General features: G+C 49.8%; 7 protein-coding genes across 7 annotated transcripts; 3 read left to right on the top strand and 4 right to left on the bottom strand.

Annotated features, from left to right (window-relative positions):
- Positions 1-285: 285 nt before the first annotated feature.
- COCVIDRAFT_95936 (hypothetical protein) lies at positions 286-685 on the bottom strand (the record flags this gene model as incomplete). The annotated part of the gene is made up of 2 exons (XM_014702368.1): positions 286-568; positions 645-685. The coding sequence occupies 2 exons, from the start codon at positions 683-685 to the stop codon at positions 286-288; spliced, it is 324 nt and encodes a 107-aa protein (XP_014557854.1).
- A 422-nt stretch (positions 686-1107) lies between these two features.
- On the top strand, positions 1108-3178 carry COCVIDRAFT_25578 (hypothetical protein; the record flags this gene model as incomplete). The annotated part of the gene is made up of 6 exons (XM_014702324.1): positions 1108-1131; positions 1191-1206; positions 1286-1295; positions 1353-1463; positions 1517-2867; positions 2915-3178. 6 exons carry the CDS (start codon positions 1108-1110, stop codon positions 3176-3178), a joined length of 1776 nt encoding a protein of 591 aa, XP_014557810.1.
- Positions 3179-3573: 395 nt separating this feature from the next.
- On the top strand, positions 3574-4853 carry COCVIDRAFT_96057 (hypothetical protein; the record flags this gene model as incomplete). The annotated part of the gene is made up of 3 exons (XM_014702367.1): positions 3574-4318; positions 4429-4664; positions 4806-4853. The coding sequence occupies 3 exons, from the start codon at positions 3574-3576 to the stop codon at positions 4851-4853; spliced, it is 1029 nt and encodes a 342-aa protein (XP_014557853.1).
- A 764-nt stretch (positions 4854-5617) lies between these two features.
- On the top strand, positions 5618-5791 carry COCVIDRAFT_96073 (hypothetical protein; the record flags this gene model as incomplete). Its single annotated transcript, XM_014702366.1, has 1 exon — positions 5618-5791. One exon carries the CDS (start codon positions 5618-5620, stop codon positions 5789-5791), a length of 174 nt encoding a protein of 57 aa, XP_014557852.1.
- Positions 5792-7128: 1337 nt separating this feature from the next.
- Positions 7129-8231, bottom strand: COCVIDRAFT_36709 (hypothetical protein; the record flags this gene model as incomplete). The annotated part of the gene is made up of 2 exons (XM_014702365.1): positions 7129-7407; positions 7557-8231. The coding sequence occupies 2 exons, from the start codon at positions 8229-8231 to the stop codon at positions 7129-7131; spliced, it is 954 nt and encodes a 317-aa protein (XP_014557851.1).
- Positions 8232-8919: 688 nt separating this feature from the next.
- Positions 8920-10446, bottom strand: COCVIDRAFT_95944 (hypothetical protein; the record flags this gene model as incomplete). Its single annotated transcript, XM_014702364.1, has 2 exons — positions 8920-10230; positions 10282-10446. The coding sequence occupies 2 exons, from the start codon at positions 10444-10446 to the stop codon at positions 8920-8922; spliced, it is 1476 nt and encodes a 491-aa protein (XP_014557850.1).
- A 914-nt stretch (positions 10447-11360) lies between these two features.
- On the bottom strand, positions 11361-12780 carry COCVIDRAFT_25574 (hypothetical protein; the record flags this gene model as incomplete). Its single annotated transcript, XM_014702323.1, has 4 exons — positions 11361-11806; positions 11860-12471; positions 12542-12697; positions 12756-12780. The coding sequence occupies 4 exons, from the start codon at positions 12778-12780 to the stop codon at positions 11361-11363; spliced, it is 1239 nt and encodes a 412-aa protein (XP_014557809.1).
- Between the last annotated feature and the right edge of the window lie 111 nt (positions 12781-12891).

Here is a 12891-nt window from a genome sequence, read left to right as displayed (position 1 = left end):
CTTCACACCAGACTGGCCAGTTACGACCCAAGGCGTTCTTGGGTAGTGCAAGTGCATGATAATCTCCAGGGCATGCTCCATAATCATGCGCCTAGAGAAATCAAGCAACTGATGTACCATTTTGTCGCTGTCTGATGTCCCAATACTACTTTTCATGCGGCCGATTATATTTTTGATCCTTATAACGGTATGTGTTCGGCAGGTGGGTGAGATCGTATCTCGAACGTGTGACCTTACCTTGTGATGCGCCTCTGGGATATTAATACGACATCAAGCATGCACGACTTACCCGTCTTCTTTTACGTTTATAGGTCCATAGTTGTCATCTTCCGCAGGTGCGTTATCAAAGGACTGTTCACCTCCAGCATTGAAACTAGATTGGCCCATCTGTGTGTCCTCGCCCGCCGCATTTTGGGCTGGCCAAGATGCTTCAGCATTTTGGCTGTGATTCTGGGTAGCATCCTGAGGCGGCGCGCTCGCAGATTCGGTTGGTGCTGGCTCTGGCTCGGCCTTGGGGGCAAGTGCAGATGCCGCTGGGGCTTGCTGCGACCTGGGCTCATCGTCATAACTGGCTAGTAGTTAGCATTGCGCAGAGTGGCGTCACAGAATAGCTGAACGCATTGCATCCGGGTCGATTGTCTTACAGATCGTCAAAAATATCGTCCTCGTAGTTCTCGTCGGCCATTGCAACGGCTGAAATGGGGGCTAGAAGTGATTAAGAAGTAGAGTTACAAAAGGACTGGGGTGATGGCAGTTCTTATTGAGCTCCTGGCGCGATGCTCTGATCAAAAGCTTCGGCTACCTGGAAAACTCAGTCGGAGAGGCAGATTGTACAGTCGCGAAAGAGTAAGGCGATGGTATGAGAATTAGGGGATTGACGCGATCGAAGGCGGGTGGGTAAAGGTGAAGGTGAGAGAAGAAGAGGCTGCCTGAGGTTGGGAGACGAGAAGCAACGGGCAGTCGCGCTAGTGTGGGCGGAGCTTGGCGTGACAGGCGCGATGGATGGAAAGCACGAGCGGCAGCGCCGTGGTCGGGCAACTTGGAGCTCGGGGCCTCGCAGCGGGGCGTTGTCGCGACACGATTTCAAGAGACGCATTCGATTCCACCATGGCTTCCAAAAAACAGCAGCAGGTTCGTGATTCTTCGCTCGTGTATGCGCAAATGCCGAGTATTTTCTGACACGTCGCCAGGAAATGGTGCAGGTCGGTTCGTGTCCATCCAAACCACCAAGCATACATACATCACGATACCCGGGGTAGCTAACACATCGCTTCCCTACACACAGACCGCTCCTCGTACGTTGCTATGCCCGAGCCGCACCCACACCGCCGATATTGACATTGATTGCGCAGTTCTGCCTCGCCCTTTTGGCGCACGACATCCAATACCGCTACCTCACCCACAGGCAAGAAGGTTATCGGCGCATCATACTCCCATGCCGACATACTCAACTTCAGCTCACTGTATGTTTTGTTGTAACCACATTCACACATGGCGCCTAGACTGACCGTCAAAGGAGCGTCTCTGGGTCGACGTCACGGCCTCGCACCCCGCCATCGGCTACGCATAGTCGCGAGTCGAGCATTGCCCCAGGCCGGTCAAGCAAGACCACATCGCCCCGTTCGCGCCCAACATATAGCCACTTTCTCAACGACACACAGCAGGACTGGAACCATGGCGATGACCCAGATGACCCCGACAACATGTTTGAGGACGATGAAGACGAATTTGGCCTACCGAGCATTGCAAATATGCGGAGAAAGGGCCGTCGCAAACAGCCGACAAAGCCAAAGGACCCAGGCGGCACCGCTCGCAGGGAAAGTCAGGGTTCGACTGCATGGCGGGCAATAGACAGTGGTGACATAGCCGAAGAGCGAGGCATACCCAACTACCCAACCGCCAAGAAGATTGAAGGAAAGATATTACGACCGCAATACCAAGAAATCCTGCGCGACCCCGCAAATTCTCTACATCTCATCGCACATCCCCCCGTAGACCCGAATGCGTCAGCAAAGCAAATTGAGGAGCACTCGGCCCGAACAACAAGAATCAACAAATTCAAGCGGATACTTCAAGCCAGCACCATCTCGCTTTCCGATTTGCGCGACTCAGCATGGTCGGGTGTGCCATCTGAAGTACGCGCCATGACATGGCAAGTCTTGTTGGGATACCTCCCCACCAGTAGTGAAAGGAGGGTTGCGACACTGGAGCGCAAACGAAAGGAATACCTCGAGGGTGTGCGGCAGGCTTTCGAGCGAGGGACTTCTGGTAGTGCAGGCGCTGTCGCCTCTGGCATGGCTGGGGGCGCCTCTTATCCTGCAACAAACCGAGGGCGTGGGCGTGGCCTGGATGAAGCGATATGGCATCAAATCAGCATCGACGTGCCTCGGACAAACCCCCACCTAGAACTCTATAGCTATGAAGCGACGCAGCGGTCGCTCGAACGCATACTATACGTTTGGGCCATACGGCACCCCGCCTCGGGCTACGTACAGGGCATCAACGACTTGGTAACCCCATTCTGGCAGGTCTTCCTGGGCGCCTACATCTCAGACCCCGACATTGAGTCTGGTATGGATCCTGGGCAGCTACCTAAGCAGGTTCTTGACGCTGTAGAAGCTGATTCATTCTGGTGTTTGACTAAGCTGCTTGATGGGATACAGGACAACTACATCGCCCACCAACCGGGGATCCAGAGGCAAGTGTCAAGCCTGAGAGATCTCACCACACGCATCGATGATGGGCTAGCAAAGCACCTCCAAAATGAGGGTGTCGAGTTCATACAATTCAGCTTCCGTTGGATGAACTGCCTTTTGATGCGTGAGATATCCGTGAAGAACACAATACGGATGTGGGATACCTATCTGGTATGTATTGTTGACTGAAATACAGACAAATGACTGACGTGTGTTAGGCCGAGGAAGATGGGTTTTCGTCTTTTCATCTTTACGTTTGTGCCGCCTTTCTTGTAAAATGGTCGGATCAACTTCGCAAGATGGATTTCCAAGAGATCATGATGTTTTTGCAATCATTACCTACTCGGCAATGGACCGAAAAAGACATAGAATTGTTGTTGAGTGAAGCCTTCATCTGGCAAAGCCTGTTCAAGGGTAGCGGTGCCCATTTGAAGAACACTGGCTCAAGAGAGATCGGTGTAGGGATGGGTCCCGACTTTTAAGAGCGCCGATGTTATAGGTTGAGTAGATAAATCGCAGCCATGTCGAAAGTGCATACACTGTAGCAAATTTGTGCACGGGTATTGCGAGAGTTTCTTCCGCGCCTGCCAAAAACAGTATCAATTCAAGATATTTGGCGCTTGCTTTTCCGAACAGTATTTGTTATCTCCGCACTACACCAATATCGGCTCAGTAACGAGTAGCAACGGGAATAGAAGCTACCCCGCCCTTTACCCCACTATACGTCACTTTGCCCATGCCTCGGACTTAGACACATAAAGTATCGTGCTCCGCCTAGTTCCATTACTCGAATGCCGAACTCGAATCACCAGTGTTTTCGAGTAGTACTACCCGGACTAGATATCACAGAGACCAAGGGCAGCATTCAAGATATTCAATGGCACCACCACCTCGCCCTCCGTTCACAGAGCTTCCGCTTGACAAGAGCGGTCCTCCAGGAAACGCATGGGGTCTCTACGGTGCCAATGATGAACTTGGTGCCCTCAATATGATCACTCCCTCTGTTGTCAAAGCCGCTGCACAAGAAATCCAAACTGGCGACCGTGTATCTCTGGACTGGTATCTTAATCTGCCATCTCACCCGTCCTTCAACCGGCCATCATTCTCCTGGACCATGAAAAATAAGGAGCATCCAGACGGGACGAAACGAACAGTAAATGACGATCATGTGGATTTCAATACGCAGGGAAGCAGCCAGTGGGATGGTTTTAGACATTACGGATACCAAAGCGCGAAAAAATACTACGGCGGACGCTCACAGCAAGACATTGAATCATCGCAAGTCATTGGTATCGACCGTGTAGCCAACTCCGGCGGCATCACGACCAGAGGCATTATCTTAGATTATCCGCGCTATCTCGAGAAGAAAGGCGAAAAGCAAGTAAACTCGTTGGAGGCAAACAGCATCACTGCAGATGTGCTGAGGGACATGTTGAAGGATGTAGGCGTTCAGCCAAGAGAAGGCGATCTGTTATTGCTGAGAACAGGCTTCACTCGGGATTACAACAAGCTCAGTGAAGCAGACAGAAAAGCGATCAAGGACAAGCCACCGACGTTCCTTGGTGTCCAGTCCGATAAGCAGAGTTTACAGTGGATTTGGGAAAGTGGATTCGCGGCTGTTGGTAAGATCTTTCTCAGTCTATACTTTCTGCTCTGCTCAACCTAGTCCATGTCGTCTCCATTTCTCATACCAAAAGTTCTCTGTGTTAATTGTCTCCTAACCGAATTATAGCTTCTGATGCCCCTTCTTTCGAAATGTCACCTTTAGTAGGTCCCCACAACGCCCCTGGCGGCATATGGACAAACGAGTCTTGGGAAGAAGAGATGCAAGGTGGTGGGTTGTTGCATCAATGGTTACTTGGTGGTTGGGGGGTTATGATTGGTGAAATGTGGGACTTGGAGGCACTGTGTAGTAAGAGCGCAGAATTGGGAAGAAACACATGCTTTGTGAGCAGTGTGCCGCTCAAGGTATGTTGGACCATCTCTTCTTCCTGGTTCTTCCAAGCCTTAGAGGTCACGTGAGTGTACTCACAGGAGAGATGGAAGGCACAAAAGAAGGAAATACTACTTGGTGGTACACGACGCAAAGCTAATCATAATTCATTACAGGTACCGGGTGGTGTAGCAAGTCCACCAAACGCTGTTGCTATCTTCTAAATTGGGTGGTATGTTAGAAGTATACACTTGCGGACCTTTATAGATTTTGCCAGGTTCAAGATAGAGTTGGAAATGGTCTAGTCGACGGCTATTCCATAAATTCCGGTAATCTTCCACCATATTTCTCCGTGTATCACTTCTACACAAAATATACGAGATGGCCCGCTTCCCCCGGATCGTTGCGGAGTGTACAATTTAAGATGTTGTGCTGGTCTTAGAATCGATACTTACACGGGCGCACTGCCCTTCGCACCCTTTCACTCTTTCTTTCTATCTTTCTTTCTTTCTCGCAATCAATCTGGAGTAAGTGCGTACACGCTGTGTATCGATCTCGGTGAAGGTGAAGGTGAGTACAATTAACATTATGTACGGCGGTCATGTGAAAACATGACGCACTAGGGCTTGCACAAGTTGAACAGACACACACATATATATAACAATGCAATCACTGGTGGGATCACCTTCATATCCAATCCCCAATCTTGAAACAAAGCCAAGCACGTATACTTATATACACAACCAGAAAGGGGTGGTTAAAAAGCTTGGAAAGACGCACAGCCACTTTTGCAACCCTGGTTTCAATTTCAACATCACGTAAGCCCTAACCCTAAATCCAGAGATGTACCACTTTGTATGGAAACTCTAAACTCTAACACAAGGGTTTAAATGTCTACCTTTCGTCCATCGTATTTTTATACTTTTGCCTTTTCGCTTCTCTTTCCTCATTTCGCCAAGATATACCCGACTCTCGCAAAGAAAACAAGATGAAGTACTTCACTTTCGTCACGATTACTGCGCTTGTTGCGTTTGCGACTGCGCACCCTCCAGCTCAAGGTAGTGGACAGAAAGCCGCCGCTTGTAGCAGGATGTGTGCTGGGCCTTCATTGTCGTGCAGTGATGGTGAAGTAAGTCAAACTTTTTTTCTTTTCTTATTTTGAGATTTTCGGCTCTTCTTCTTACATGCTTTGTGTTCCGTACATGCACACTATTTTTTTTCAGAAGCTAACATTGTGGCAGTTCGTCCAACAGCTTGGTGTAAGTATTACTACATTCCATGCGGAGAGACTACGTTGAACGCGCAAACAACGTGGGTTTGAGAGTAGACCGGGTGACCACAGAGAGAAACCTTTCAAACCCAAGCGCATGGTAAACGGGTTCAAAATAAACTAACATGCCGTATAGGAATGCTACACTTGCTGCCGAAATTCGTAGTTCCCTCACAGTGTCTTGATGGTGTGCACTGGTACTACCGTCACACGATATAAGCCCGATGGCAACGGGTTTACGCATGCCTACCATTGATCGAAGACATTACCGCGTTTTTTCTTCGTACATACTAGCTGGTTAAATTTATAAAACTGTGTACATTGAAATCTTCTACTCGATAACAAATTGCCCAACCCTCCGGCATCTCAGGTAGCAACGGAATACACTTCGCTATCAAAGTTTTATCAATGTTCATCACATTCAAGCTTTCCAAAACTCAAGTCCAATTTATCTGTTCACCCAAGAAAGCTGTTCAAAAAAAAAGAAAAAAAAGAAAACAGGATACGAATGCGCTGCTCGTCCTGTTCTCCTTGCCATCCATCTCCACCACTCCCAGCCCGATCTTACTCAGCCATAGGAAAAAAACAGCAAAATGAACCACACCATCCCAACCCTCACAAACTTACCCACCACACCACTCAACACTCCCATAAACACTCATGTATCGAACTGGAATCGAACAATCCAGACACATGCGGCAACACGTGAAATCTACCTCTCTTTTCGAATCTTCCAATAATCAGGCACATGTGGCTATATAGTTTCCCTATTTTCCATCTTTGATGTAAAAAGAAAAACCGACCTCTGTGTTTTTGTGATTTGATTTACTAAGTGACGTTTGTGGTTATGTAGGGATTGAAGATGAAAGTGTGAGAGGGATTATTGTCGCTGATGGTGGATGGAGTGGTAGAGGTAAGAGGCGAGCTATGAAGAAAGAAAGAAAGAAAGAAAGAAAGAAAGAAAGAAAGAAAGAAAAAGGGGATTTTTTTCCAGCTAGATGATCTGGAGTAGGGGAAATGAGTGCGAAACTACCTTTCTCGCCCCGCAATAATGTATGGGTTCGTATGAGAAGTCCTTGGCAGAGCTAGGCATGTGTATAATATGCTAACAGTCATGATATAGATACTTGTCGCATCCAACTTCATACTACAACTTGAGCAAAAAAAAACAAAAAACAAAAAGCGCTCAAATCTTATCCTCACAACATTTGGCCTCAATTCTTCAACTTTCAAGTATACCGCTCAACCTGCTGCTCACACCACTCCCAAAACGCCTTTGCATTTTCCTTCCCTTCCTCGGAATAAAAATCCTGTCTCAACGGCATTATGCGCCCCCAGGGCACAACCCACTCGCTCTCCTTCAGCTTCGCAGCTTCAGGCGCCAAACTCGCAAAAAGTTCCGTATACGCACCGTTTATAACCGGATGCGTTATGAGCTTGACAATCAACCTCTGCCATATAGGTATGTGATTGGCAAGATCCGTCTTGAGATTCCCAGGATTGAGTGGCTGAGCAAAGGGGGGGAGATGTCAGTAAAAAGGAAAAGAAGAAGGAAAAAATACACACACATGTATGGAATCGATCTGGATCAAAGGCAAACATGAAAGATACAATCCATGGAGGTAAGAAGAAAAAAAATGGAAAAGAAAAAACTTACAATACTGACCACACCTTCACCCCCATACCTTCTCCGAAACTCGAGGGCGTGCAAAATGTTCCCCCCTTTACTAACCGCATACTTGGCAGTCGTCGAGGTATTCTTGTTATAGCCCAAATTCTGCATATCCACCCCTCCCTTTGGCGCACTTACATCTGCCGCCGAACTCGACACCCATGCCACCCTCACGCTCCCCGCCGGCTCTTTCTTTGCCGTCGCAACCAGCAGCGGGGTAAGCAGTTTTGTAAAGAGAAACGGGGCAATGCAATTAGTCCCGAGCTGGATTTCGTAACCCTGTTTCGTTTTTGGGCCTAGCGGGGTCATAAAGACGCCTGCGTTGTTGATGAGGACGTCTAGACGGGATTCTTGAGCAAGGAAATTTTCAACGGAGGGTTTTATGCCTTCGAGGTCGTTGAGGTCAAGGTGCAGATGGGTTAGTTTGCCTTTGGAGGATGGATGCTGTTCTTTGATCCACGCGAGCGCTGCTGTTGTTTTCTCCGTTGAGCGCGCGGCAGCGTATACGGTACCATTGCGCGAGTAAAGGAGGCGCGCTAGTTCTTTGCCTATGCCGGCGGAGGCGCCAGTCACGATGAATACTTTGTCTTTAAGGTCGGGCAGCGAGTCTTCAGTGAAGGTAGGTGCTGGGGGGAACATCTGGCTCAATTGGTTACCCATTTTGACTCGAGGTTTCCTGGACAGATCGTATGTTGACGATTAAGCTTGTAATATCATGGTGATGGCCTTGAGAAGGTATTTGAATACCGTATCCCGTCCCTCTGATCTTCGGAAGGCCCGGCTCTTGTCGCCCGCCAGAAACGGCCCGGTTCAAAACAGCTTGTCAGATATCATCCCAATTGGCGAATTCAACAAAGATAATTGCTCAATCTCCAATGACCAGATACATTTGCTGACCTGCATAGCATGCAGTCAGTTCCCTCAGACAACGTTGTGGTAGGGGGTCAAGCGCAAAGTGGGCCCATTAGCGTAGCTGGAGAGCCTAGCCTTGGCCGGCGGAGAAGGAGATGTGGAGGTACAAGGATACAAGGGTGCTATCCAGTCACCTGCCTGGGAACTAAACGCATAGCCTGTCTTTTAGAAAAGCTTGAAATGTGGAGTATTGAAGTCGGAGCTGAGATGAACCACATCGTTTATATACAAGCTGGAAGTAGTCAACGCTCGATACCATCACAAAGCCGACAGGCAGCAGTGGTGGGGTAGCAATTTCGAGATGATTGCAACTCAGTTGGAAGTGCTAGAGGGTACTTTGATGGTATGCGGACATGGTAAACATTGGATATATCTTACTTGTTTGTATCCCTTCTATACATACTGCCTGAAAATAATTCACTCTTGGACCCAGGGTCTACTTCTTGTTGGTCTTTCCCATAGCAAGCAGCGCATCCTGGTCCCTGATACCAGCCAGCTGTCCTTGTTGCGCACGTTTGACTGTAAGCGCAGCAATGAGCGCAGCACCAACACCGGAACCGTCCTCGGCAGGTAGCACCTCAATAGGATCGTTCTTGCCCTTTCCATACTTGGCTGGCCAGTCCATGATTTCCTTCAGTGCCTGAGCTTGACGGATCTTGAAGTGAGGGTATTTGCTGAATACGGAACCGTCAGCACCAACATGCACCTCGCTCCATTTCTTGTGCTTGCAGATAGCAGAGACACCGCAGGCAGTCAGACGAGCAGCGCGGGTACCAATAAGCTCAGCAAGTCGGCGGATTAGTTCGAGTTCAGGCTTAGTGCAGGTGATACCAAGTGTCTCCTGGAATAGATCGGCCGTATCTTGCAAATTCTCGAAGCGGTCTTCTTCGATCTGGGAGAGGAAACCAGCATCAAGAGAGTAAGGCTTGTCGAGTTTGCTGGCGTTCTGGCCTTGGAACATGGAGCATTCTGTACCCTTGTGAAGATCCAAGAGGACTAGACGGAAAATCTCGCCAAGGTACAAACCTGCAACCATCTTCTCAAAAGTCTGTTGACCTGGCCGAGGCGACTCCTTGTCAATTATAACGTCGTACTTTGTCCGTGGCAGAACTTGATGTTCGTTGTCAAAGGCGCCCCATTCGCAGTTGATAGCCATTGGCAGTTTTGGGTCCAGGTTCATGTGCTTCAGCTTGGGAATAGCACCACACTCCTCCATGTAGGCGGCGTTGCACCCCGTACCGAAGATGCAACCAATTTTGATGCTGGTATCGGTATACGCTGAGGCAATCATGGTACCAGTAGTGTCGTTGACCAGCGCCGCGAGCTTGATAGGCACGCCGCGTTCCTCCAGAGCTGCCTTGAATCCAGGCACAACATCTACACCTTCCACGCCTTGTACATCGAATCCCTTGGTCCATCGCTGTAGGACACCGTGATCAATAGCATCTTGCGAGACAGGGTACGAGAAGGTGAAACCGAGGGGCAGATCGGCGAGCTGTTCGCCCTCGTGGTGGTACTCGATGAATTGCTGGAGGCAGTCGGCGACGTAGCCCCATAGCTCATCAGCAGTTCCAGTCTTCAGCTCCTCGGGCATACGGTACTTTGATTGTATAATCTCAAACTCTCCCTTCTCTTCCGTCAGAGTAACCTCGCAAACACGTAGGTTCGTACCGCCCATGTCAAGCGCAAGATATTTTCCGGTCTCGTTGCCATCGGGAAAGGCCATGCACCAGGTCGGAATCATAGGCTATATGTGTCAGTGTTCTGCTGCCAGCGCTGCGAGTGAGGTGCAACTCACGATGCTTCCACCTTGCTCTGATAGTCCCTTCTCGAGCTCATTGACAAAGTGATCCGAGATGTGCTTGAGCTTTTCCGTGGAGACGACAAACTGCTCCTCCAGCTTCTCAATCTGCTCCTTCAGATCCCGGGGCATGTCCGCCATGGAACCTAGCACAGTTGTCATTCCCTCAGTCTTTGTGGTAGCAGGTTTGGAACATACCCTTGCGGGAAGGGGGTTTCTTTGCGCCTAGCAACACCATGATTGCAGATGTGAAAGTGAAATAGGTATGACCGGTTTTATCGTAATTTATCGTAATAGGCGTTATGTGTCGAGACAAAAGTTGAGGCTAATAGGTGGGGAGCTTCAGTTGCTTGTCAGTGTCGGTACAATGACGATATGCCTGTGGAGATGCTAGGACTGAAGGGAACCGCTCGGCCGTCATGTTCCGCGGGCAATCCCACTTTTTGTAGACGAGATTTGCTTTCTCCACCAGCCCAGGTTGCTTTTGGAAGTAGTATGGGGAGAGCTCAGCTTACCGAGACTGTGTTATCATGCACCGTCCACGGTCAAGTCCGCCAATGGCTTGTAAGGATTATTCAACAAGCGTTCAAGCTCAATCGGGGTTGATGGGGACTGAAGAAGAAGAAATTGTAGGGTGCAATTGGAGGAAGCGGAATCGGGGAGGGGGGGGGAATGGATACGCTCGAAGCCATGTTGAGCCCCGCCATCCCACGTAACATGGCTGGACACGCCTCCGAGCTTGGAGTGCCGCAATGGACCCCGCCACCTTGTCCACCGCCTTTGCTCAATCATCCTTGGCTTCGGACTCGATGCTTTTGCTTCGTACAGCACCTCACCGCAACACATTTGCGTGATTCTCAACCGGAGAAGCTCTGCGCATTCGGCATCACACACTAGGAGTCGCTTGTTTTTGAATCGTTATTTAAACATGAAAAGCCAGTATCTGGATACCCAGACACCGGCATAAAAAACCTCATTGTGTTCCTGCACGGGTATCATAACGCCAAGACCCGGGCTTTACGCCATGCCCAATACCAATATCAATCCCCTTGCCCGTCATCATGTGCACGCTGCTCTCATGACACTTTCTGCAAGTGTCCGGGCAACAACTGTCGAGGGCCACCTGAACTAATAGTACTCTGCCTTCTGCTTCCCGCTCCACTATCAAGTCCAGCACTCAGCGGCGCCCCAAAGCCCGCGCTCTGTGGAAAATGTTCGTTGGTTGCGCTCAGAGGTGCGCCCATCATACCCAGTCCCATTCCTCGTCCGGTACTCGCGTTGTCTCCTCCTGAGAACATGGAACCTCCTCCACCAGGCGGTGCTCCAAGTGCTGAACGAATCATGCCCTTCATCCGTATATATTGGTATTTCGATCGTTGAGACGTGTGAGTATACGTTGCCATGGGACGCGGTCGGTGTCGACCCAGGGCGGCCATGATCGAATCTTTCTCTTCGTCGGAGTCAACAGCACCCGAGGGCTCGAGATCTTCGGGAAGAGGAGCATTTGCGTCAATGAGTGATCCTGAAGCAAGGTTAGCGTGTGCTCCTCTCGACACTGGTTGTCAAACGGCATACTTTGTATCTTGGCCTGGTTCTTCTTTTGGTACTGCGCCAACAACATATCGTACGGCAGACTACGTCCCGGGACAGCCCTTTTGAGACCCATGGAATGGCTCTTGCAAGTCAAACTCCTGGCGCAGTATCCACCGTTTGGTAGAGACACACCACATTGCCTCTCGACATCGACTGGCCCTTTGGGTTTCGCGCCCTTTTGCTTGGGTTCGTCCTTCTTCTTCTTCTTTGCATTGGGTGCCTTCTCTGCATCCCCATCAAGCTTCCGCTTCTTGCCCTTCTTTGCGCCGTCCCCATCCATAGAAGCGCCTTTGATGGCCGACTTTCGTGACTTACCACCTTCGTCATCTTCGCCTTTCTCCTTTCTGAGCGCAGCATCTTTGGCCTCCTTGGCTTCTTTCTTCTTCTTAAGCTTCTCTTGCTTCTTGTGGAGACATTCGCGGATATGTGTTGCTGACGATGCGCGAAGCACTGGCCGACGACAGTGCTTGCATTGTACCGTATCTACCTTGTCATCTAACGGGCGGCCGCTAGGAAAGCCAGCGATTGTCTTCTCGTCGAGAGGGTTGATCACAGGCGAAGTTGTCGACGATGCGGGGGCTTTGTTCTCAATATCTAACCTTACATTAGCATAGTATAGACTATATGCATGCACATGGTGCGCTGCACATAGATTTTGGCATACTTGTCGCATCGCTTTCTTTCCAGTTGCCCGGTAGCGATGGTTTAGGCACCGGCTTCTTGATCCTCAACTTGATTTTCGACTTTTCCGACTTTACGACGCCTTTGACCAGACTCTTGTCTAGCAGGCCTGTGGCTCCCTCCGAATTTGTAGGAGTTTCTATAGCGCATTAGTGCCAGCACGCGTGTGGGGTTTGGACACTGCGGCGTGAGCTCACCCTTTCGCGCCCCATTCGCGGCCATAGTCACGGCTGCTTAATGTCGGCGGAGCCCTTTACTGGGCTTCTGAGAGGTTCCCAAGGTCGCCCGGAACGTGATATCAATATTGCCGATGCCCGGTTGCTTGCAAGGAAT

This window comes from Bipolaris victoriae, assembly GCF_000527765.1.
Source record: "Bipolaris victoriae FI3 unplaced genomic scaffold scaffold_31, whole genome shotgun sequence".
Lineage (NCBI taxonomy): Eukaryota > Fungi > Ascomycota > Dothideomycetes > Pleosporales > Pleosporaceae > Bipolaris > Bipolaris victoriae.
This window is presented reverse-complemented; position numbering and strand designations above follow the sequence as displayed.